This window comes from Brienomyrus brachyistius, chromosome 20, assembly GCF_023856365.1.
Source record: "Brienomyrus brachyistius isolate T26 chromosome 20, BBRACH_0.4, whole genome shotgun sequence".
Lineage (NCBI taxonomy): Eukaryota > Metazoa > Chordata > Actinopteri > Osteoglossiformes > Mormyridae > Brienomyrus > Brienomyrus brachyistius.
This window is the reverse complement of record NC_064552.1, coordinates 9774931-9801736: the sequence shown is the minus strand read 5'-3', so window position 1 is coordinate 9801736 and position 26806 is coordinate 9774931. Positions and strand designations below refer to the sequence as shown.

Sequence of the window (26806 nt, the reverse complement as noted above, 5' to 3'; positions counted from 1 at the left end):
GTATATAAATATATAGGCATAAACTTCTTGAGTTCAGTTATTTTTTTCTCTGGTTATTAATTGGATATTAGAACCTAAAACTCAGCGCAAATTGAAATAAAAAATTAACATAACTTAATGAGTTATTTTAACTTAGGTATACCTTTCTTAAGGATATTCCTGAAATCGTGGACGCGGCAGCACGAGCGGTTTTTTTCAGTCTGGATCTGTTTCGTTGCGCTAGCGCCGGAGACCAGCCCCCCCTCCTTGCGTAAGGAAAGCGGTTTCCAAGCAGGTTTCCATGAACCTTCTTCAAACAACATGGCGCCAGACTGTAGCAGTCCCGCTGTTACCAGAGCCGATATACTTTTTTAAAGAAATATGGATTCACATTTTTAAGAACCTTAAGTCGCCTGTTTGGTTTCTAACTTTTGCCTGCAGATTGTTTTCTTTGATTGGTATGTGCCTTATTTGATTGCCCAAGTTCTTATCTGACTGCAGCATCAGTCATGATCTGAGGTGGCAACTGAGGGAAAGTCACCTGTTCTGTAAAATTAATCCGACTCTTGGGACTTTGCGCATCCGAAAACGACGCACTTATTGACTGCGCGCTATAAGAAAGGGATTCGGGGCAGCAGCACGCGGCTTCGCGCACCGCTCCGGGATTCATGGGCTTAGGCATGTCCCCGGAGACTGCAGCTGAACCAAGTCATTTGTTTTTCCAAGAGTGCAGAAATAAAACTCAATATGAATGAAAGTATTCCGTCTTCGCTTTGTCCGGATGAAAAGGAGAGGGAAAGGCTGCCCCCGATACTGAATCATCTACCGTCTGTAAGTAATAACGTCGATCTTGGAGATATTTCCATTTTGAAGTAACTTGTTGCATTAAAATAAACAAATCTGTTTGATTCAATTCTGAAGAGAAATGTTTCTTTTCATCCCTTGAACGTAAACAGCAAGTCGTTTTTTAAGTTCATCGGTTTAACAACAGGCGCATAAATATAGTCGCGATTATAATTGATATCTCTTCTCGTTTAACAATATAATTCACTATATGAAATTAATATTAATTATATGCTAAAATTCTAGTTGTCCTATTTCTATGATTACTCCAACTGACAACTCGGTAACTATTGTAAATTTTGGCAGTGATTTTTTGTGCATTTAGTTTCACTGTATTGATTATTAAAAGTTAGTGTTTGTACGCTCGGCAAAACTGCACAAGTTATGCATTACGGATAATGATTCATCAAACATTAACATGCACCGTTTTCGTGTCAGCTAAAGTTTAAACAACAGGGCGGGATCCTTTGGACCACTATTTACTTCCCAGCATGTTATGCAACAGAAATTTCGTTCTAGCGAACACTACGCTTGGATTAGTGGTTTTATTATCATGTGATGATGCACGGATCCTAATAACATTACCCAGAAGTTACAAGTACCGTCCGAGTGATAAAAATACGGTTGTAGACATGTTGTTCCTTATAGAAAAATGAATCTTGACATCAGTATTTATGCAATACCGTTTTGTGGGTAGTTTCCCTCTTTCATCTTGATAGTGAATATGAAATAAAATATGCTAAAACAATCATTTAGTTTTGTAAAAAGTCAACAATTACAGGCTCGGTTCGATATGCAATTGCGGAGTAGCTTATTATTTTCTGTAATATGTGGCTACTGCACGCATAGAAATTATATGATGCATTTAGTGTGGAGCGGTCTTTAATCTCCCATCTGTAATTACACCCCGCTCGCTGTCTTTAGCCACTTAGGTCCAGCTGGCCCCTGATATTACTGCAACGTCACCATATGTTTTATATTACATTACATTCAAAAGGACGTTCAGATGAAACGGGCATAAACACATTCATTAATATATAACTAATTACCAAAACAATTAATAGCGCACATGCACAAACATATCTCATCCTGGGATTCAAGATTTTACCGTATACTTGACCACTGTAAACGATTTGGCAAATAATCCGGTCTTAATTCTATAAAAAAAGATTCTGATAATATGTCAGTCCCGTAGCTTTCAAAGATAACGGTTGTCTGTGCTGTATCTACTGTATTACTGTATACAGGCCTGCTATAAATGTTGTAAAATAAATAACAATTGGGATCTGGCAGCTAACCCTGTGTGGACTCCTAATAATCTTCAGATATGTGATTTGTTGAGATGCTGACAGGAAATGTTTTAAAGATGGCGGATGCTTAAACTGTCCCAAAGGTGAAAAAGACGCTTAGCTTTAGCTCTGTAAACACTTAGCAGTTTTAAGCCATTCTTAGGTAATTCTGCTATGATCTAGTTATCAGTATGTGTGTTATGGTTAGCACATTTATATTTGATAATAGTGAAAAGTAATATCTAATATGTATATTTAAATATATAATATCAGTTATAATATTTATTTCCCATAATAATTATTTTAAGTGATACTTGCAACGTGGTTCCTTAATGGTTGCTACTATAAGGCAAAGGAGGATTGATGGTGATTTGCTTTAATCCTGTGGCTCAGTTTGAAAGAGGAAATTTTGTCATTATGTGGACAGATGCCAAACCAAATGCCCTGAGCGCTGGCCTGTGCTACGTATAATTAAACAGCGCTGCTGAGCTCACTGCATGCTGGGCTTTCAGTATCCGCCGCGCTGAACAGAACGGACCGTCCTTAAACTGGCGGACAGAGATATTGTTATTGTTGTTAGTATAAATGTTTTGCAGATTCGGCATACATTGTAAGTTTTATTGTATACTCAAAATATCCGTTGGAACTGACACGCATCAGCCTCTGGAAGATGGAGGGATGCATAGATATTCACTGCATAGGAGTTCAAAATATTTACACATGAACCAAAACATAATTAAAGCTAAAATCACATGCAGAGTGCGATGCTTCAAGTTTTATTCGGCATAGTAATTTATAAATACGTAGGCTATTCTGATCTGCTTATGTCAGATGCAGGTAGAGGTAAATGAGTGCACTGCCCTCTCTTCTTGAGCGCTGCTGGCACAGACTCTGCCTGTCGAGTTGTCACAGCCTGCTGTCGACGTCGTTCGAAATGCCATGTGCACGTGGAGCCATCTGACGTCACGCGGGTCACGCTCGCTCGTGCCGCCTGTCCCTTCGTGTCATTTCCAAAGGGACATTTGGTATGATGCCCTATAGTAGCGTACCTTTTGCCCCATTGCTGTTTTTTTTATTTAAGTAAACTGAAGCCTCTCATGTCTTTTCTAAATAAATCTTTTGAAAACGTAGTACAGTATTTTAAAATATTTACTGACTTGCTTTGTTTAGCAGACGGTTTTCTCCAGATCGAGGCAAATGACGTATTACAAACATGCGGCTGTCAAGAAATCGAAAGTTTAACTGCAGCTAGGCTAAGCTGCCAGTGAATGTCCGATAGGAAGGTAGCCTGCACAATATCTTTGACAAAGTAAGAACCCAATAAGACAAACGTTCAAATCAGAAATGCACTTCCAAGAGCAATTGAATTGAATTGAATTGAATTGAATTGAACTGAATTGAATTTGTGGACCATGGAGTATCGATATTGTAGGAATAGGTGGGTCTTCAAAATGTCACTTGACTCAAAAATGTCATTGTGTACCGCACATATAACAATAAATTGTTTTGAAACTTAAAAAGAATACCTACTACTTTTAATACTTATTTGGGTATATTAATGCTCTCTAGCCTTAAGTATCTTATTTTTGCCGAAGCCTGTGCTTTATTATATACGAGAACACATAAATATCATTGTTGTTTGTATGCTTTTATTATATTCGTACCTACTGGCACACAGTGTACAGCATCTTCCCCAGATGGCATCCCTCACTTTAGCTGGTAACGATGACCTCACTTGTCTGTCATGTGACCTGTGCTTCAATGGCAGGGGTACGAGCATGGAGCAAAGCAGCACTTCCCTTCCTTCAGCAGCTTCATGTCCACCATGACTCAAAAGAGGGAGGCAGCAGGCCAGAGCTTCTCCACCCAGATTCTGCTGCCCGCTGCTCGACACGGTAAGGTGCTCTCCCTAGCAGCCGGGGGGGGGGGGGGATCATCCTGGTTGTTATTCCACAATGAGTTGACCGGGAATGGCGTGGGAAGCAGTCTCATTTACAGGATCCGTCGCCTTTTAAGTGTCAGTAAATCAGCGGCATTTATAGGAAAGCTAGGATTCAAAGATCCAGACCTTCCACATACCGTTTGGAGTTTATACGAGCGGCTGATGTGTCGCTTTGCTGTCCCACCTTTTCACGCTGACAAAATGAAATAATTTATGGTCCCAGACAGAATGTCCCTTTATTTATAGATGTCTCTGGAATGTTCTTCCAGAGTGTATGTTCGAACTTTATGGAATCTTTAGAGAAACACTGAAAACCTTGAAAGTCATCTTACAGTTGCATTAAACCTCGCATTTCACAGAGGGTGTGACATACTTGTTCGTTAGTTAATGTAGGATTTTTTGATTTGTTCGCGTTTTATAGTTCAGGTGCAGTTATTGAATTTTTCTTCTCTCCAGCGCATTTTACCGGATAGTATCTTATTCCGTCGGCCCAGATTTCATGCCTCTTCAGAAGGACTGTTAGAGTAGCATACTGCTATAGCAGAGAAGCCATTTTGAAGTCATTTTCTCCCTCAGTAGCTTTTATGTCTGTCTTGAACTGCTCTCACAGATCTAACAAAACACGTGGCCAGATTCTGTCCTCCCACAAACGGTTTGGCATAAGCTCCAGTGACTTCATTTGAGGAACATTTTTGGTCAGTGACGAAAGGTCTTCGTTTATATTTGAAGTTAAAGGAATTCTTTGTCAGGTGTGACAGACGATCAGCATCTTCCCTATATATATATATGCAGGATGACTCTCTCTCTCTCTCTCTCTCTCTCTTTATATATATATATATATATATATATATATATATATATATATATATATATATAGTCACAGCTCTCCGGTATTTTGAGCAGTTTGGATGAAAGCCTTCTTGTAATAAAACAAATGCTAGCTTCTGTGTTTGTAGCATAAAAGCCGAACCTACAATCTTTATGAGATCCATAAATTACAAATATCCTCTTGGCTGAAGTCGCGTCTGTCGCTAGATATTGTCTTTCATTTTTTAACTTATTTGGACAAATACTTGAAACCGTTAAGGAAATGCCATATTATACTGTAATGGTAAAAAAGGGAGAATCTTTTTTTTTTTTTGAGGTTAAACAAGCGGCCCAGATTGGTCGTGTTGACCCTGAATATTTAAATTTAATTAGACCAAGGTGTCCCTCTTTCTATTCTATGTCCAAGTAACTTCATTGAATTTCAAAGTAACCCATTTAGCTGCTTCTATCTAATGAATAATGCTTCACACTTATGTATTCTTTTTTATTATTATTTTCGCCGAGATCAAAGGCACAGTCGAACGCGTAAACAATAATTAGTAAAGATGAAAGATATTGTCTCTGATGCTCACTTCTCCTTCACAGGTCGAAATAATTACGTACGTCTCAAACTAACTGTGGTGTGTCGGCAACCTAATTGTTTTGAAAAGCATCCCGTAAAATGTCCTCAATTAATCTTGCAAATATATGTGTACGGTGCCCTCGGGCGCTCCTGCCATCCGTGGAAAGGCTGGAAACGTTATGGCTTATTGTCGCCCGAAGAATAATTTATAAATCTCACCGTGTTTGAGACTCTGACTTCTGTTCCCTGAGTAAATGGAACAGAGCAGGAGTCTAAGCGAAAGCGATGTGCTGCTTCTTAACTGAGATCAGCTGACAGCGTCCTTATCAGTGTATCCAGCTGCCACATGATAATGAGTCGACTGCTAATTGATAGTTCGATTGCATCGGGGACTAAGACCCCCCCCCCCCCATATGCATGTTACACCTGCTCCTTTGTGGTGTTTGGTATCCATGGCAGCAGATGGATGCACCCCCAGGCCCTGACACCTTCCACATCATAATCCGAGAGCCTTCTCTAAACGACGTATGAAAAATCGCCTTTATAGTCCTAGGATTTTTATAGTCCGTGCTCTTACGTGACGCGTTTGCTTTTCGAGGACGCGCAAAATAAAATGGATTGTTTCTGAAGAACCTGGAAGCCTTAATGGGAAGTGCGGCTGCGGCAGGTGTATCAGACACAGGACGCCCAGGCAACCGCCTGAGAGTACGAATGACAAAACAGGCAGAATGTGAACGGCAGATGCCTCGGTGGCTCACGGAATTAACTCGTGGAGTGTTTGGCCATGTGATTACCCAGAATTACGGAGCTTGCTGTTATAGATGTAAGCATCGTTTTCCATAAGCAATTCCTCCAGATTCGGTTACATAAAGTCCGCTCTCATAGTTTTCTCTCCATTCTTGAACATAGGATTGCCGCAGAATTGAGGCCTGGTTGTGAGTTATAGATTTCTTATGCAGGAGTTATGGATTCTGATTGGTTCCTGTTTCCACCTGTCACGATCGGTGAGCGCAGGTAATGCGCAGGCAGGCAGAAAGCAGGCAAGGATCCACAAATCAGGCTAAACTGGGGGTTTAATAAGGACGGGCAGGACGGGACAAAAGCAGGAACATCGACTTAACATCAATGACGGACAAGGGATACATGCAAGACTTGGACGTAAATAGACAGGACTGATCGAAATAACTAGACACAGCTGGCGACGATCAGGGAGGCACACGTGGGTAATCGGGGGGCGTGGCACACACGAGGAGCGTACGAGCCGGGCATGACACCACCCATTGGTAGAGCATCACCTGCTGATTGGCGCAAGCTTCGCCAGAGGAATCCTGTGGATGGGAACTTGTTGCATAGAGTTAATGGAATCGGTGGACGTGGGCCAACACAGGAGAATGCAGCACGTGTCTGGAGATGTTTGTAGACACCCACCAAGCTGTGGAATCCAGCACCGTGAAGGTCTCTCCTGACCATTTTCGGTGCTCGTAGGGTGCTTGCATATGTCTGTGTTTGTTCATCTGTTAAGCCCATACTGGTAGCACTTTCTATGATATTCCATGTCTATAAGAATCTATGAACACTTTCATAGCACATTATAATGCATTCATAAAACATTATTAACATGGCTATAAATATTTATAAAAAGGCATAACAAATTATAGCCATGCTTATTATGCATTATGAATGCTTTATGAAGCTCTCATATATAATGCACTATAGATACCTTCATAATGCAGTACATAATCTTTATGAATGTCTATAGTGTAATATAGATGAGAGCTTAATTGGAGCTTATGAAGTATTATAATCAACACTATAACGTCCTGTGACTGTAATGACTCAGTAGAAGATTGCTGTAATGCTTTATTAATTCCTATATGGACCATTATAATGCACTATTCATTATAGATGACAGCTTCTATTAAAGTGTTAGCCCCATACCTTGTAGCCACGTCTCAGATATCAGAAGACACTGCTTCTCTTCCACACACACACACACACACACACACACACACACACACCCCTGCTCTGCAGCGATGGTTATCTTTCTCCTCAGCCAGATAAAACCATTAGAGAATCAGTGCACCTGTTGTGATTAATTCACCTGCCAAACCTTCCATGGTCACCATCCATATGCAGTCGCTGCAGGTGCTACTTGAAGCTGTGTGATCTCAGTTGTGTACCTGCAGTGACGGCAGCTTATGTGTGATCAGAGGCCAGCCGGAGAGAGGCTTTTTACATGGCTTCCAGGAGTCTGGGGCATAGTTTTCAAATATGTTGTCATGTTTCAGTCTTCTGCACTTGTGTGGCCAATCGGTTAGCTTTGACGTCTTCCTCCCTTTTGCGTGTGCGTGTCTTCAAGTGAGGGAACTGCCCCCCATTTGCCTGGGCGTTCGGCAGAAGCACCGCATCTCCATCAACACCCTCCCGCCTGAGATGAAGGCCCCTTTCCCATCAGACCCCATCATCCCCCTGCGCACGAAAACCACCAAAGAGTTTCAGTATGTTTCTCCTCACCCGTCGCCTTCGAGGTCAGAGGGCAACAGCTTAACCATGGTGAGGTCTAAAAAAACCCATCTAACTCCTTCACAGGGAGGACATTGAGAGAGCCACAGCTTCGGGTGACTGGAAGACCGTCCACGATTTCTACCTAACGACGTTCGACTCCTTTTTGGAACTCAATGCTGCCTTCAAGGTATGTGGAGCTCCTCTTCAATCCTTGGGCATAATCTCTGTCTTTCTGCCTGTCCACCCACGCCGTGGACCTTGGAGGGCGTTTTTGCGCTTGCAGCAGAATGGATAAAGTCAGTCTGAGACACAGAGCGCCTGCTTGCGGTGGTTCGTGCGACACTGAAGCGAAACCCAGGCTCTGAAAGAGCCAACTGTGAAACGTCTTGGCTGAGTGACTAACATCATAGCTTTCTTGGCAGCCGCCGTGGTCATTATTACTGAGCAACTTCCAGTAAACAAAGTAATACATTTTCTGTATTGTAAACCCACTCCAGGCAAGTCGTAAAGCTCAAAGTACTTTCACATGCTTATTTACAGTTTATTTCCTCCCGTTCTGTTTAGAGAGAAGCCAATACCCCGTTTGACACAATCGCAGATTCTGGCGTCAATATCAAATTCGTCAACACCGTTTATGATGCTTTACTCTATACAGTAAGTAAACACGGTATAACAAGTAAGCGTCGTGGCTGGAGAATTTCACAAGGGATCGCATGGGTTGATTGTCAACATAGAATGTTATATGGTCTTCATGCTGTTTAATTTAATTTTTAAATGCTTTTTCTAACTGAAGCCCCCAGACATCCAGAAGTCGGTGCTGAAGGGAATAATTAACAGTTTATTAAGGGAATGGAAAGGGTGAGTAATATTCCACTATTTCATAAGCCACTTCCTAATATTATACTGGAGGGACGATCCAATGTAGTTACTGAGAGAAGCTGTATTAGCGGGCAGCTTGTTTAATGATTAAAACTGAGCTAGTTTTTAAACGGTGAAATGAGCTGCCTGCAGTACTGTGTGCTTTTTTAATTCAGAAATAACTTTCCGTCCACATGCTTAATTCAGGCTTCTGTCTGTTACTAATTAAGTTCTCGCTTGTTCACTGACATTAATGTCTCGGCTTCGTGAAAGTTCGCGAGCACAGCTGTTCATCACCACGACACCAGCGGGGGGCTACGTCTCTCGGCTGCCGCTAACGGCGTCTGCTTGCTTTCATCCGTTTGTTTTAGGCCCCGGACAAAGGACGACCTGAGGGCGTATTTCGTACTCGTTCAGGTACATCCGAGAACGTCGACAGGTCGTCCTCACAGGATGTCAACTCCGTCCGGAGCTGTCGGGATGGACGGTTTTGAGCCAAGATTTTAACGCTGTGCGGCCCTCGTTACGCTGCCGTGGAGCATTTTATATTTCCCCAGTCATACCAGCAATTTCCCTCTTAAAAAGTAATTGAGTACCGGCACGCTAGCTTTTACGCGCTGGCTGCGCGGGGCGCGGTTTGTCACCCTGGGCGTTGTTACTTCGGCTCCCCGATCCTTGGCGGCTGTAACTGGGCTTCAGCACCAGATGATAAGGAGACGACTGGCTGAGGCACAGCTGAGTCAGAAAGACAGGAAACTGCTGGGCTGGCTCGGGCCTCTCTCGCAGCCAGGCACCCGTGCGGAGTGGATGTAAGGAGGGCGGTGCTGGACCAACGTGAAACCACTAAATCCAGTGCCGCTTTCCTTCTATAGTCACAAGGCGCCATTGTTTACAGCGCCAAATGAGCTGGATTTCACTGGAGGGTCCTTAGAACTTGCCACATCCCCATCCAGTTCTGGTTTTTATTTGCGCGAGATTCGATTTATGCCGACATTTACCTTCATTTTCTTTTTTTATTGTTAAAAATCTTTTCTCTTTTTTTAAATGCATGTCTTGTTTTGATTAAGGCAGAAAGTTGTCAAAATGGCCATGCGCTGCTTTCCATCTAGCGGATCTTTTGCCCGCTAGAACTTTTCAGATGGAAAAAGGAGCAGTTAATGGTTTAATCGCCCTGGCACTGATGTCAGACCAGTTGGGCGGCGTTTGGTTTTATGTGACAGTCTTTCTGCGGGGAGAACGGATGAGGTCACGTTGGAAGGAAAGAGATGTTTTCCTGTGTAATATGACTTCTTATTAATAGCAAGGTTTTCCTCCTACTTGCAGTGAAAATGGTCTGTTTCCCCATTCCGTGTTACAGAACCCACAGTACAACAGCATCACCACATATGTGATCTACGCGCACTTGCTGAGGCAGATTGCCTCTCTGACTGAAGCCGACCACCATTTCCTCGTGCACTGGTTTATAAAGTAAGCTATTTCATTCCTCTGCCATCACCTGGCTGCCGGATAGTTTATTCAGTACCTAGTGAAGGACACTCACGGCATGAGCCAAGGTCGTTTTCAGAAATGATTAATCCCTTACTTATATGAAAAGCACAGTGCTATTACTGCTGTTTCTGCACGTTCTGCTGTTTCATGGTTCTGTGTTTTAATGGCCACTGCTGGTAATGTCAACTGACATAACACTATTGTCACCAGAGTGTAGCTTATATACAAAAGTCAACAGCAGTACTCAGACTGATTGTGTCCAGGTACTGACTCAGCACAGATGCAGCATAGACTTGGTACAGATTCAGTACTAACTGGGCACAGACTGATCACAGAATAGGTACAGATGCAGCACTGACCGTGTACACTGCCCACCCCTGATGTACACTATGCAGTGTATTAAGATGCACTGCAGAATGAATACGGATGCAAAACAGACTTATCAGGCTAGGGTACAAACGCAACACAGACTGAGTAAAAACAATGCATAGCAGGTACAGATTCAATACAGACTGGGCACAGATGCTGTACAGACCAGGTACAGACACAGCACATACCAGATTCAGATGCAATACTGACTGATTATAGACACAGTAGATACCAGGTGCAGGTGCAGCACAGACTGGGTACAGACACAGCACATACCAGGTGCAGGTGCAGCACAGACTGGGTACAGACACAGCACATACCAGGTGCAGGTGCAGCACAGACTGGGTACAGACACAGCACATACCAGGTGCAGCACAGACTGGGTACAGACATGGTACATACCAGGTTCAGATGCAGCACAGACCGGGTACAGACACAGCACAAACTGGGTACAGACACAGTACATACCAGGTGCAAGTGTAGCACAGATTGGGTACAGACACAGCACATACCAGGTGCAGCACAGACTGGGTACAGACATGGTACATACCAGGTTCAGATGCAGCACAGACCGGGTACAGACACAGTACATACCAGGTGCAGGTGCAGCACAGACTGGGTACAGACACAGCACATTCCAGGTGCAGGTGCAGCACAGACTGGGTACAGACATGGTACATACCAAGTTCAGATGCAGCACAGACCACACACATGCTTACACCACGCCCTTTCCTCCAGACTTTCCCAGCGCCGCTTCAGGCAGTTAGTCGAGCGCCTGCTGCACTTCATTTCCACGCGGCTGCTTCCAGCCCGACCCGAGGAGCTGCCGCCCATGGCCAAGTGCTCCTGGTGGATTCCATCCGCCACCAAGGTCCTGGCTCTGCTGAGTGAGTGCCCTGTCACCCGGGGGCAGCTGGAGGGGGATTTCCCATAGTATTACATCCCAGAGATGCCCACATTTAGAAAAAACATCAAGCTTGGTAGTGAAAGCAGCCTTCATTGTAATTCTTAGGCCTGGTCTAGGGGGTTAGCATCATGTGACTTGGCATCATGTGACTTGGCATCATGTGATCTGAATTATTGCTTCTGCTATGCATGAACGCATATGTGAACATTATATTAAAATCTGTGAATTTCTGAAGCCTGGAGGCAGCAGTGGCTCTTTTGTGGCAAACTCCATGGGACACAGGATGTTCTCGTGCGCATGATTAGTCCATTCAGGAAGCTCGCGGATTCAGAGCTATTTACTGAAGTGTCAGCAGGTGTGTCTACTCTCTGCCAGATGCTTCCAATAGCGTCGCTGCTCCCCCGATCATCCCCTTCTCTGACTTATACAACCTCACCCTGGACCACATTGACATCATGGAGGACTACCAGACCTGGCAGAGCCATGGGAGTTCAAGGTAAGGCAGGAGAAGCGGCCCCTCATGAATCATACGCACGTCCCCTTACATCTCATGGTTTGTGTAAAGCAGCACTTTGATATCGGTTATTACATTTGATGCCAACCGCCCTATACCCTTTCAGAACCCGGGCACATGCACCCCACGCCACCCCACCCCACATAGATCTTCTCCATAGAAGCGAGAACTGGAGCTCCCCCTTGTGTTTACTTTTCGTCACGGCTAGCAAATTGAGTGACTGAGTTTAGGGCAAATTCTCTTCAGTCATCAGCTAGTTGTGAGCATGTTTTCTGCTGTCGTTCAGTGTACTGTAAGGGATTTCACGGTCTGCTAATCCTGCTTAATACCAAAATATCACTCTGCAGCGTTGATAATATAGATGTACAGCCTGCAGTGTATTTTTTATAAGCGTCCCGGCAGCGAGATGTTCCTGCAGCCTGTTTCCGCTTCCTGGCCTGGAGCGGCAGACTGCCCGCGCCTTTAAGGCGACGAGTCATGTGACTCGGGGCACTGGAGGCAAAAACAGGGATGTTGAGTCAGGATGGGTGTGGGGAGTGACGACAGTAATTGGAAAAAGGAAATAAATAGGGGTATTTTGTGCAAAAGCGTGGGGGGAAAGTGTTAGATCATAGAAGGGCTGCATCTGTATGCTGTTTACAGGTGTGGAGGAAAAGATTCTGTGAATCCCAATGGTCACCTGACCTGCATGGATACTTTGCCATGACCGAACCTTGGCATTATGTTCCTGCCATGCATGGTAAAGGTGACCTTTGGGGCTGATGTCCAGTGGCACTGAAATGAGTAAGACATGTGTGCTGGGCACCGTTCATGCTGGTGCTGTATTTGCGGGAAGTGTGATTAATCCAAAATAAATGTTCTCGGGCCGTATTAGCAGGTATGTAAACAGGAAATGGGGCAGCCCTGTGAAAGCGATGCTGTGTGGTTTGTCTGCCCTTTCTGTGCTGCTCTGTGTGAATAATTGATGTATTCAAATTTTCTGTCCATTTCTCCAGGTTTTCATTTTGCCAGTTTCCTTTCATCCTGTCAATAGTGACGAAGAAAAACATCATCCAGAGGGACTCGGAACAGCAAATGATCAGCATGGCAAGGGTGAGGAGACGTGTCCTGACCCCTGACCTCATTCGGTGGTTTGCTCCAACCCCAGTGGAGCTTGGGAGATGCATCACACACATTTCTGCAAATGTATTGCTTTCATGGCAAAAGTCCATTGACAAGCAATGCATAACATATCTGCATGTATCTACTGCAGAGACACTTGCTTATTATTAAGTTGACTGTCTCATTCAGTTCTGTTCTTACAATTTGGCTCTTACTTGCAATTTTAGTCATTGGCTTCTAAAGGAATACTAAACATAAATGTTTGGTGTTTTATGTTACTGCAAAGGTGTCATTAATTAGGAGGTTCTCAGTTATGCTTGTGAAGGAACTTTTTAGCTCAGAATAACACTTTTAGGGCTATAATTGGGGTTTCAGTCTATTATTACTTGAAATGTTTTATGTAAAACGTTTGGCCTCTTCTAATGTGATATATATATATATTTTGTAAACTAATGGTACTAAATCAATGTTTTTTGTTAGTAAATCCAATGAACTTGCAATCTTTTTACTGACTTAAGCAGGCATCCTAAGATTTTCAGTGAGCGCCATAAATTACATAAAAAAGAACCCAATCTTACCTTAATTTTTCTACCGTAACATGCAGTGAATATATAACATACATATTCTCCTATTCGATTGCTCTACGGATGTGTACTGAGTGCCGTTTTTACGGAAATACAAGCATAATCGGTAATAACCAAATTTATTACAGCAAAGCCTTGTGGACAAAGTCTCGCGCAGGCAGAGAGTCGACATGAGCTTGCTCTTCCTCAACATCAAGGTCCGTCGGCAGCAGCTGGTCAGTGATTCGCTGAATGAGGTAATAGCCAGAGCCACACCCTCATGCATCAGCTGGTCAGTGATTCGCTGAATGAGGTAATAGCCAGAGCCACACCCTAATGCAGTAGCTAGTCAGTGATTCGCTGAATGAGGTAATAGCCAGAGCCACACCCTAATGCAGTAGCTAGTCAGTGATTCGCTGAATGAGGTAATAGCCAGAGCCACACCCTAATGCATCAGCTGGTCAGTGATTCGCTGAATGAGGTAATAGCCAGAGCCACACCCTCATGCATCAGCTGGTCAGTGATTCGCTGAATGAGGTAATAGCCAGAGCCCTCCCCGCGTCTCCTGCTCACCACATGTCATTCAGATTCCCAGCAAACAAAGCGAAACTTGTTGCAGACCATTATACCTTTTCGGTTGTTTGCTTTTTTGGGAAATGCATGCTGCAGGTATTTAGATGCATGTTTTCCAGTGGTGAAATCATCTGTGTGACGTTAGTCGTACCGTCCCGCTTTCCTTCTCCTGTACAGCTTACTAGAAAGCGAGCAGACCTCAAAAAGAAGCTGAAGGTGACTTTTGTGGGGGAGGCCGGTTTGGACATGGGGGGGCTCACCAAAGAATGGTTCCTGCTTCTGATCCGGCAGATTTTCCACACAGACTACGGTGAGACAGGTGCCACCAATCCCGGCCTGGGTGAAAGTGGGCAGGGTCAAAATTCATATATGATACAAATAAAACTTCATATATTGTTCTGAGAATAGTTATCTATTGTCAGAATTACTGACTGAGCATACTGTAAGAGTAATAATAATAATAATAGTTTTATTAATATAGCATGTTTCCTGCATCTGAACGCAGGTCAAAGTGCTTTACCGATAAATATGAATAAAAACAGAGAATAAAAGCGGAAATAAAACTGACTCAAGATAATAAAATAAGAGCACAATCAAACATTAATAAATCATATTAAGATAAGGTAAAAATAAAAATGCCTGAATATAATGTAGTGAAAATAGTCATTTGTAATTTTGAAAATTTACGAGTTTGTACCCAGAGTCAAGCTTTTATAGAGACATTTCAGCTCTATAAAAGTGTAAACTACATACTCTTGTAATTGATCTGAATTGCACTGTGTGCCTCTGTGTGTGGTATGATTATGGGAGGGGGGGTATTTGTTTCATGGCTTGGGTCTCATTCTTGTCCGTGGGAATTTTTAGTCAGTGCATCTGCTTGTTGCTGTGATTCATATCTTTGGGCATGTTTGTTTAATCGACATCATTCTTTTTTATTTGACTGCAGGCATGTTTACGTACTTTAAGAATTCCCACTGCCATTGGTTCAGCAGCTGGAAGTGCGATAACTATTCGGAATTCCGGTTGGTCGGAGTTGTATCCTTTTTCTCTCCTCCGTGTACAGACACGTGTGAAGGCTCATGCTTGAGTGACTTATCAATGACTTAGACTGACTTAGTATATATTCATTCCATGTAAGTGATAAATACCCACAATCCACTTAGTTGAATAGAATCTGTCTGTCATTCTCTGTATCTAAGCAAACCACGCTTATTCCGTAGTTCTAGTGTGATCACTCTGAATGTTTATATACTTTTGCTAAGTATGAAATAAAGTCGATCCATCTCATTAACTCCAGTACAATGTAGCAATGAGCCTGGATCGTAGGAAACGCAGCTCACGAGGCAGGGGATGCTCTGGAAGGGATGCCAGTCCGTTTAAGTTCTGCATGTATATCATCTTGTTTGGGGTTCAAACTCTCCATCGTGTAGCTGTGAAGGGTCTGTGTCCCCCAGTGACTGAATGTGCCATAAGTTAGATTTCACATTGCGTAATTCTAAGGGCTTGCTAGTCATCTTAAGTGTTGCTAGATGAGGTTAAAATTTCAGTGGAAATTTCCCAAATATTAGTCTGAATATTTGCCTTTGTGAATAAACCATAATGGCCGTATTGAGTAATGGTAAGATTAGGATATAAAATTTCTCTAGCTTTCTTGCTAAGTTACGATGGTTAGCACGCACGTTACATCTGCAAAGGTGTTTTCATCTTAGCAGAAGTGCTGCTTAAATAATAGGCAGTACGCTGGTACAGTTCCCTGTGCAGTGTGACCTCGGTACGTCCAGGCAGAGCTAGCTGCCTCTCTGATCTCGTTAATCCCTGGCCAATCTAGAGCGCCAGCGGCTAGACAGCAATCCCCTTCAAATGAAACCCAGGCAGCCTCTTATATTGGCAGCATTTTTTTTCAGATATGGCACATTCCTTGGTCCCGCCATAAGGATTAGCCGTGCTTTTTGGTATCAGAATAAGCAGATGCGTTTAAAATATCAAGCTACATCTCTTAACTTTTCATTTTTTTTCCATTTGCAATGACAGTTTCAAACTGATGCATATTACAAAGCTTTCCTGGGACTGTGCCATTGCGTGCACGTGGCACTGGTCTGCGTAGCGGATGACTCTATCACCCCCTGCTGGCCATTGGGGAAAGTCATGGTCAAGGTGGGCTCTGTCCTAACGTTACCCAGCTAATTAGCCCCTCGGGTGATGTCGCTCTGGCTGAGACGAGATCCCCGCCTCTCAGCTCGGTCAGACACGTTACTGTGCCAGGGTCTGACTTCAGCGTCACACCACCACACATGTGGCTCAGATTATGCCGCGAGCCGTCCTCTGTTTCTCTCTCACCTTATTGGTCGACATTCTTCAGGCCTGGTCCTCACATCACCCCCAATTTGGAGGAATTTTTCAGGCTGTCTGTTGCAATATCGGCTAACGTGTGTCTCCGCACCTGTCTGGCTCGGCCTCCGGTAGAAAGTTCCGACTCCGAGCGCAGCGGTCACATATGGGCGACATATGGCGGGTTTGAACGCGGCTCGGCCGGCGCCGTTCCCCACGTTATTTTCCAGTTACAGGGAGTTCAGGCACTAAATATACAGTAGCAATTCAAGAAAAATCACTTTGCATTAAATTTATGTATAAACTGCAATACAGCATTTGCATTTCTGAAGAATTTGGCTTTTGCTCAGGAGCTTTTGGGTAACGGGAAATTGCGCAGGAATGATTTCGCATTAAAAAGCAATATGGAGAGGATTAACGCAGATCTTAATTACGCTAATCTTCAAAGGACATAATCCCCACAGCCTGCCCAGGTCAGGTGATTACTCTTCCCCTTGACACCCCATTCCAGCTGATGGGCCTAGCCGTGTACAACAGCATCACCCTGGACATCCGCTTCCCCCCTTGCTGCTACAAGAAGCTGCTGACGCCGCCCGTCGTGCCATGTGACCAGAACGCTCCCGTCGGCATGGCGACCCTCACCCTGGACGACTTGCGGCAGGTCATGCCAGTATGTACACCAATCAGGTTTTGAGTGTGAGCTCAGTTCACTGCTTGTTTTGAAATTATACTTTCTTCACAAAAAGCAACTGCATTTGATTTATGAGTTTTATGCTGAATGTTGACAGTTTGTCCTGCGCTATTAATAACAATCAAAGGAACCATGTCAAACATAGCAATGAAAATCATTTTGACAGATAATGCAACGGCTTTGCTGGATAATCGCATGGCTCCTGAGAATATGCTAACTGGTATTACCTATTTTGAGGACATGCGTAGCTCCCAGGCCTAAGCCTGTCCTCACTAGCCTGTCATTCTTGTCTCTTGCTCTCGGCTATGACAGCTGTGTTTAAACTGTGTTTATCCAGCTACATTTGAGAGTGCGAGAAATCCAGTGAATACGCTGCAGTGCGGATTTTCGGAAATGTTTATTTGATTTCGCACATTTTGCGATTCACATGTGTAAAAGTAAACATTTTTGTTTAATCTTTAAAAAAAAAATAAAGCAAAATTTATATGTGGTTACTATATCAATATTTTTCAAGCCAGTTATATAACTTGCCTCACTGGTATGTCTATCTCAGTGCTGATTCAAAGATGTGGCATTAAAACCAGTTTTACAGCTTACAACGATTGTTTTTAATATTTAGGTCTTCAGCTTGTAACTAAGGTGTTAAGTGTAGAGCAGATCTGCGTCTTGTAATGACTAAAACATGGTTAATGAAGATGCTGGAAAGCACAGTGAATTCTCCAGCCTAAGTGTTGGCATGATGTAATCCAGACCCCATCTTTATACACTGTTCTTTTCCATTCCAGTAGAGGGCGATCCATGTCAACTTTTTTTTCTCTCTTCTACTTGACTATCTAAGCAGGATCTTCTATGTCCAGCCAAAACGTAAACTGCAAAGTCACTTGATGCATTTTTTTTTTTAAAAGGAGTCGAACTGGGCTGAGACGTTGGGAAAATTTAGTCAGTCGGTCTGCAGTTAGTGGGTTTAAAAAAGGCCATTTGATGCAGGACCTTGCATGTGTAGCCAGATGTCTCGTGTTGAGGCGAAGTTGGCTTACCTCCGACTTATATAACTAGGCGTAGTTTGTTTTCGTTTTAAAAGCTATTTCTAGAGTAATGGGCAGGATCAGGCCCGTGGGGCTGCCCAGAAACAATGTGAATGAGGTTCAATGTGGTGAAATGCAATTAAACTTTTACTGTTTGGGTTTTAATTGATGGAGCGTAATGTAAATCACTAACAGGATCTATTATTGCTGACAAATGAAATTCTGAGAACCAGTTGTAGTTGCTTACAGTGCTTTGTAACCTTTTGTAATCTTTATAACCTAAATGGGAAAGAAAAAATTTTTTGAACATTGATTTCTGGCTGTTTATGAAACGGGAAGCATTTCGGCTTCCTTTGTGTCATGGACGCCATGTGTGATGCTGTGCTGTAGGACCTCGCTCACGGACTGGAAGAGCTTCTCAGGCACGAGGGGAACGTAGAAGAGGATTTCTGTGCCACTTTTCAGGTGGGGACCCCGGGAGGCGGGCTGATACGTGGCAGTAGGATTTGCAGAGGCGTAGATGCAATGAAATGGAACCGTCTCACAGCACTTCAGTAATGAAAGGAATTACTAACCATTATTATTATGATGATTGTCATTGTTTGGGCCTCGCCTTGTGTAAAGTAAATAAACTGGATTGAAATGCAGGTCAGATTTTTTTTAAAACTTTATTATAGACAGACTGACCTATTGAATTCCATAAAGGCCATGTCATCTTGTAAAAGTGTAAAGCACCTGCTCCCTCATCATCCTGGACTGAAAAGGGGCCTGAATATGAATAAGCTGTTTAAATCACATTTGGAGGAGTATACCTATTAAACCTTGTAAATGATCCAGCCATTTTATCCGCAGCCATTTCACTGACATGCGTAGAAGTGTGAAAACCTTGACTCACATTCGCCATCAGACCTTGATTTTGACAGTTACTGCAGAACTTAGGGATATAAGAGTCTAGCATTGTTTTCAGCACTGTGAGTTCAGGTAAGCGAGCCTTTCCTGGTTGTATTTTTTTTTTCTCCAGGTTTTCCAGGAAGAGCTTGGCGTTGTGAAGTCCCACAATCTCAGGCCTGGTGGTGACAAGATTGCTGTCACAATCCAGAACAGAAGGGGTGAGAGACCGACTGTTTTAAATGCCAAGTTGCATTTATGTTCCCCGGTTCCCTGGTGTTGATTGTCACCTGTCTCATTCGCAGAATATGTCCAGCTCTACGTGGATTTCCTTCTGAACAAGTCAATCTACAAGCAGTTTGCGGCCTTCTACTATGGATTCCACAGTGTTTGTGCCTCAAATGCGTTGATGGTGAGCCCGGCAGCGTGTTTGTCTTCCTCTCTGACAACGTTTTGGTTTAACAGCCGGTTTCGCAAAGCCAGTATCCTGCCCGTTCATTCTGGATCTGTGGGAACCACAGTTGGTGGATTCTTTTCTTTCTTTTAAGCCATTTAGAGGAGGCAGAGGGCTGGAAGATTCCAGAGAAAGTGCCATGGAGATCGGAGGATCCTTCAAGTTTGCTAGGGGGGGGTCGGTGTGAAATTTGCAGTGTTACCCCTTGTAAAAGTCCATCTTTCCCCTCATTCTCTTTCTGGGGGATTTTTCGCGTGAGGATTTTTTGTGAGGGCGCCACTGCGGCTGACCCACTTCACTGTACAGTTTCTAGGTAACTGGGTCAACGAGTAAGAAGCCTATGGAAGATGTACGTTCCCTGAGACCCTCACCGAATCTTAATGAAACTGTATACAAAGGACCTCTGTGCCTATATGTAAGCGGTCGCCGGGGCAGCTTCAGAAGCAAGCATCGTAAAAGTCTTTTTGAGTCTTCAGTCATCTGTCTCGTATAATCTAGGCTACACAGTGATGTTCGGCACAGAACCAGAACAAGAGTCACTGGTTTTTAGCACTGTCAATACTGTGCTAACGCAGTGCGTTATGTTGCAAAAAGCAAGACCAGAGTAAGAGTAATATGGTGTGATTCTGGTGTTATGCACCCGCCCCCCCGCTCACATTCCCATCAGCTTTTTGGAGCCACTGGAGTGCAGAAAGAGATGCATTCCATTACCTTTTTAGTATGCGTCAATAGATGCCCGCCAGTTATTTTAAAATTCCCTAATAGCAGTGGGCCACCGCTTTTCCGCCGCGCGTCTGAATTTGGTCACGCCTCGAAGATCTGCTTGTGGACGTTTTTAGCAGTTACTTGCGATGTGGCTGCTTCTAACTCACGTCCCGCTCATGACCGCCTTTATTTTCTGACGCATTGCTGCTTGTGATGTAAAAATTGCAAACGGAGAAAAAAAGAAACGTGCCGGAATCTTCTAGAAGGACGCCGATTTCTGGCACAGGTTGGGGGTTCTGGCAGCAGTGCGCACTTTGGGATGACTCCAGACTGAACGTAACCAGTTTAACAGTTTCTGCAGCATAGTGTACCCCGTCGCCTTAACCGCAGTGTAAAATACAGGTTCGAAAATTACATGCTGCAGCGAGAACATTTTAGCATTGCCAAAACTTGCGTTCATATTAATGGGGCAGTACTGAACTGCAGATTTCTGTATTAATGAAGATAACGTTGTTAAATTTAAATGCATTATAAATCATTTGACACATTTCTACTATGTAATATTGCAGTTTTATATTTCAGCGTATTGTTGGTGCTCCGTTACCGTATGTTCTGGTTTTTTGTTACCACTCTCCTGACCAGTTTGATTCCATGTCTGGTTTAGCACCCTAACTATCATTTATTTGCTATTAGTCAGGCGTCTGTTGTGAAAGACGTATTGTAGATCTTTCCCGGATTCGGTAACTTCGTAGCTTATCTCAGGAGGTGTGGTGGATGGGTTTCGACACTGTCAAGGTTTTGTCTTATCAGTGTGATCTTTTATACAAGCATTATTGCCTCATTTGGCCTTTTCTTTCCCATTGTAGACATGCAGCCTTCAAAACAATGCACCTTTGTTTTCGACAAGACTGTTAGGCGTCGTCAGCTGATTGTGACCAAGCAATTTTTTCGCTTTTTAACGAACAAAAAAATAACAGATATTAATAACAGTTTCCTAGCCTTTCCGTCTTCTGCTCAAAATAGTTTGCATAGCGTACAGCTTATTACATTTAAAAAAAAATTGATTTAGGATGACATTTTCACTCCGGCATCCATTAAAGGTACAACAGCAGGCCCTGCTAGGATAAGAACTGGTTAGACCCTTAACTGCTGTCCTGCCCAGTGCCGCATGAGCCGTGCCTTGGGTATGTGGCTGAGTGGGTTAGGATACTGTGCTTGTGATCAGAAGGTCACTGGTTCAAATCCTTGAACTGGCAGTGATTTCACTGTTGACCTTTTACCAGCTGCACCAGGGACTGTCTGACCCCGCTTTCTTAAAGATGTCGCTCACGATGAAAGTATTTGGTAAATGAACTGAGTACTAAAAGTGACAATGGGGAAATTTAGCTTAAAAACCTCATTGAAAGAGGGTGCATTTTCACAGAGGTCTGGATGCACCAGTGAGACAATCGTAATAAACTGGCTGTAGATATATTGAGTCGAACTCCAATGACTCCCGGACGGTAACTCTTTCCTGACGCCGAAGCCGCGAAATGCTCATACGACAGGATACAGGGAATGATGGCCTGTCCTGTTCCGCAGCTGCTGAGGCCAGAAGAGGTGGAGATACTGGTGTGTGGCAGTCCCGAACTGGACATGAGCGCCCTGCAGAAGGTCACGCAGTACGAGGGCTACAGCAAGAACGACTCCACCGTGCGGTTAGTGCCGCTGCGTTGGTCAATGTTGAGAAGCTCTTGCTCTAACGCTGCATAGACCTCTACCTGGGCGTTTATCGGAAGCTCAGGATAGCCATGCTAATTCCTAGTGCTAATTCCTAGTGCTAATTCCTAGTGCTAATTCCTAGTGCTAATTCCTTCGTTAGCTATATGTTGGTAATTTGCCACACTCGTGCTTCGCTTTGGACAAAATCATCCGGCAAATGAATGTGAATGTAAAAATGTAAGCGTTCACCGATGCTCTCGTTTGCCGTGACGACGCGTCCGGTTTGCGCTCCGGATCGCCATCGGTGATCCGCGACTCACGCGCACTGTCCTTACAGCTGCTTCTGGGACGTGGTTCTGGGATTCCCGCTGGAGCTGCAGAAGCGGCTGCTCCACTTCTCCACGGGGAGTGACAGGGTCCCAGTGGGAGGGATGGCTGACCTCAACTTTAAAATAGCAAAGATTGAAGTTCCTTCCGACTGGTAATATGACCAGCTCCACTTTTACCAGGGTTGCCAGCTTTGGTCAGCTGGCTGGAGCGAGATTCTGAATTCCATACAAGCCTACACACACATGCACACGCATTTACATGTATGTAACAATTCTTTTAGCTTGTAACTAGTGTGTAGGGTTTGCAAGCTATCCCAGCGCTTTTGATGCAGCTAATTTTAGGTTTATAATGGATTAATATAGATTTGCCCTGCATTTTCTTGCACGAGCGTGAGAATCTGAAAGCGTGAGTGTCACGCCAGATGTGTGAGAGTTGGCAACCCTGTCTTATAGAGCTGGAAATCTAACTAAAGGAGCAGCTTCTTCATCCTGTAGGCCACAGAGATGTCATATGCAGATCAATCTAGAATCCAAATATATATCTAATAGCAATATTATAATATATTGTAAAGTATATACTCTTTATTTTCTGATTTTGCTATATTGTAAAAATAATCTTTTTATGCATCAGTGAGATTTTATTTATATATCTAAATATTATTACACACATCCATGCAGTGATGACATCCTACAAAGTTGTGAGTTAATCGTTTTTCCTCGTCTCCAGGTTACCCGTATCCCATACATGTTTCAACCAGCTCTGTCTGCCGCCCTATAAGAGCAAGAAGGAACTGAAGCAGAAGCTGACAATCGCCATTTCAAATGCCGAAGGATTTGGCTTGGAGTGACTTTGGACTGCGGACCACACCTTCGACAAAGAGATCGTTTAATGACTTCTGCTTAGAGGCATGATTGTAGCGAACACAGTCCTGTTTGTGGGTGTTGTTGTTTTTTTTGCTAAGTTATTGAATCTGGCTTGTTTTGTTGGGGGATTGTAGAATTACCGCAGATGCACTTTGTTTGGAAACTCCAAGTGCACTTTCATTAACACATACATAGACGGCTTGTTGCCCAATGGCTCTTGGTTCTTCCAGCAGCATGTCGTATTTTATTTGGAATCGCTTTCCTACCATATTTATCTGCGTCCTTCCAGTTCATAACGTTGGTTCCGATGTGCTTTCCTAGCGTGTGTCCAAATTGCAGGATGTAATGACTGGACTGGATGACTGGAAATGCTGAGTACGAAAATGTTTGCATTATAAACAGCTGTGGGTCATTTGCATCCTTTTTTTGCCTTAACTTCAAAACGTGTTCTGAAAAGGATTGATCGGATGTGACCTTATTCACTCAAAAAAAAAAAAAGTATAGAAATTTAGATTGTTCTGCATTGTTATGTATATTAATGGATAAATTGTCTTGAACCATCTGGATGGTTAATCAGGGAATCGCACACAAGCTGTTTTCATTCACTTATAAGTCAAAAAAGTTTTGTGATGTAACCTCAGTGGATCGTTTTCTGCTCTTAGGCCTGCTTGACCAAACACGGCCGAAGCTCATCTTGCAGGATAATCACCTTGACGTTACCACGAGACCAAGAATAATATTACTTTATTTTTATGACAGATTTTCATACTGAGATCCCAGTGTGTATCGCTGCTGTACCTGTTTATTTATAAGTGCTGCTTGCCTACTGGATTTTTCCTGTAAGTAGCATTTTGACAAGGCCTTTATGGGTTTGGTTGTTAAAACCTGAGACATATGCTGCATATTAAGTTTGTTTGTAAAGGTTTGATGGGGTGGAAGGATTTGCTTTTTCCTGGTTAGTGTAGAAGAGGTGGTTGAGAGCATTCAGCGAGAACACTGGACCATCTTGACAGAGATTTAAAAACATGCGAGCTGTTGTCCTGATATTGTGGCATCTCAAGCTGAAGAAGTCTTCAGAAGGAACAACGCAGGAGTGCTGAGCATGCGGCAGCCATCGTCGGGTCATGGTGGGCTTTTCTGACATTCCCCATGGCCGAGACGCCAAAGGTGCAGAGACTGCAGCCTCTTCCTTTGTGTATTTCTGAGTAGATGGGTATCTCATAAAGTCGTGTTTCCCAGTCCAGTCCTCGGGGGCCACCAGAGAGTTCACAGTTTGTGCTCCCTTCCAGCTTCTGCTAAGAGAATTTGACTGTGGACTATCTGGCAGGAAGTTGGGAGGGAGCGAAAATGTGAACCATCTGAGGATCCCCGGGGACCGGGTTCGGAAACAAAACATAGAATGTTGAGCTCCTGGTGAGAATATAATCTTTGAATAGTGATTCATAGTTGTATTTTTGGCAAATGTAGATATATTGTTATTTGGATGTTGTGTTTGTGGAAATTAAAGGTTTACCTGTAATGCAATTTCACGGCAGTATGTAGCACATTTCGGTGTACCTTTCTTGAAATGTATACACAGTATGTTACAGCCCTATCTGTGTCGTTCAGGCGCGGTGGGCGGAACGGGGAAGCAGGAGAGGGAGACGTAGGTCTGGGGAATGTGGGATTTAACGTAAAAAGGATGCAGGGACATGGGACAAGCAACGGCAGGCAGCACTACACAGAAAGACTTCAGTGACGCGGACTTAAATACACAGGACAAATGGAAATGACAGAAAGCAGCTGGTCACAATCGGGATTGGTACGTGGTAAATGAGGGGGCGTGGCACACAGCAGGATCGGACGAACAGGGTGCCACACTATCTTTCTACATCCATCCATCTTTCAGCCACTTGTCCAGTGAAGGATCACAAGGACCTTTGTACGTGACTGGACGAAATTTGCAATGGGGTGTAACCTTGTAGGGTTTGCTGTGAGCATCCTCTGCGGCTGTGGGGCAACACAACCGCAGTGAAGGAAGCACAACTTTCATTTTCCCTCCAGGTGTCTTATAAGCACATAAGAAATTTACAAACTAGAGGAGGTCATTCGGCCCATCAAGCTCATTTGGGGAAAACTTACCTAATAGCTCAGATTTGTTATCTTATCTAGCTCTGATCTGCTTTCACTGCACTAACAGGAAGACTATTCCATACTCTACACGCTGTGTAAGGAAGTGCTTCCTCAAATTCGTTTTAAAATGTTCTCCCACCAATTTCCACCTATGGCCACGAGTTCTAGTATTTACACTAATATAAAAGTACCCATTTGGCTGAACAGCATCCTGACCTGTTAGAATCCTAAATACCTTTATATATATATATATATATATAAGCAGTGGCAGGTGTTTTGGTGGACCTGCCTAAATCTGTCCTTCAGATGATACATAAAACCAAGCTCCTGACTGATGTTATAAATAATTCAATTCAATTTATAATTTATATAACACCTTTCAAACCAGTCGGCCCAAGGTGCTTTACATTGGTGTATTGTGATACATTATCATTGAGGAAGAGCATTACAAAACAGGGATTAAGGAAAGACAAAGAAATGAGAGAAAGACGTCCAGATGACAATGGTGGAGAGGAACCAAAGGTCACCTGACTGCCCCACCCCCTCTGGGCATGCTAACATTATAGAAAAAGGGAGAGCGGGCTTGATTGCTAAAAGCCACAGGATGGAGACTTACCAGGTCATGCCAAAGTCCATCAATGTGTCTGATCTTCACGCTGGCCTGTGCCGGGTGGCAGATTGAAGGCTACAGTCTATAGGTCACACCCACAATGTCACCCTTCCGTGGGACTGAACCAGGACTCCAGCTCAGATGGTGCCTGGGCAGCTTTCAAATGTCCTGGTTAAAACTGCCCACTGTGGTCCTTTCAAATCTGCCCTCCTAATCATCTCTTGTATCTAATTTGTGAATTCTCTCCTGCCCCTCCTCCGCCTTAGTTACTGTGCAGTGAGCATACTGGTGCAGAATGGCTACTAGCGCATCATCCAACTGGGTGCTACGCAGTGGTGGTTGTTGAAGTGGCTCCCCATTGGTTCTGTAAAGCACTTCGGGTGTCTTGCAAAGTGCTATATAAATGTAACTTTCATAAATGTCAGCCGAAAATGCCAGACGCCGGATTTCCATGTCACGCACTCTGTTCAGTCTCTGAACGACACGCCCCTTAAGCCACAAGTTCTACACCCGGAGCAAACCACCAAATGGCATTATTATGACATCTTGTCAACCAGCTGTAATCAAAGTTCAAAAGCGGTAGATGGAGTCCCTTCTTCTTGGGGAAAGAGCACCAGTTATCTGAATCTTATCAAAGTAACCACAGGTACCGAGCAACGCCGCTGTAAAAACAAACATCCCGCGGGTGCATGGAGGACGTCTCAGACTCAAACTTTTCAAAGAAGTACTGCAAGCATGCAAGATGGTTGTGCAGATGTAATGTTGGCTTTCCAAAGCT

The 26806-nt window shown here is 43.7% G+C and overlaps 1 protein-coding gene across 3 annotated transcripts; it reads left to right on the top strand.

Annotated features, from left to right (window-relative positions):
• Positions 1-273: 273 nt before the first annotated feature.
• Positions 274-24830, top strand: hectd2 (HECT domain containing 2). Of its 3 annotated transcripts, none has more exons than XM_048987781.1 (21): positions 274-810; positions 3880-4006; positions 7803-7941; positions 8033-8135; positions 8513-8602; positions 8742-8806; positions 9178-9223; positions 10164-10273; positions 11402-11550; positions 11946-12066; positions 13080-13176; positions 13898-14005; positions 14499-14631; positions 15268-15356; positions 17161-17319; positions 18756-18830; positions 19387-19474; positions 19559-19665; positions 21994-22109; positions 22451-22594; positions 23170-24830. In XM_048987781.1, exons 1-21 carry the CDS (start codon positions 727-729, stop codon positions 23288-23290), a joined length of 2271 nt encoding a protein of 756 aa, XP_048843738.1. In that variant the 5' UTR covers positions 274-726; the 3' UTR covers positions 23291-24830. The 3 variants fall into 3 exon arrangements, with proteins under 3 accessions (XP_048843738.1, XP_048843737.1, XP_048843740.1); XM_048987780.1 differs by having other exon boundaries at positions 14499-14640; XM_048987783.1 differs by lacking the exon at positions 22451-22594 and having other exon boundaries at positions 14499-14640.
• Positions 24831-26806: the final 1976 nt, after the last annotated feature.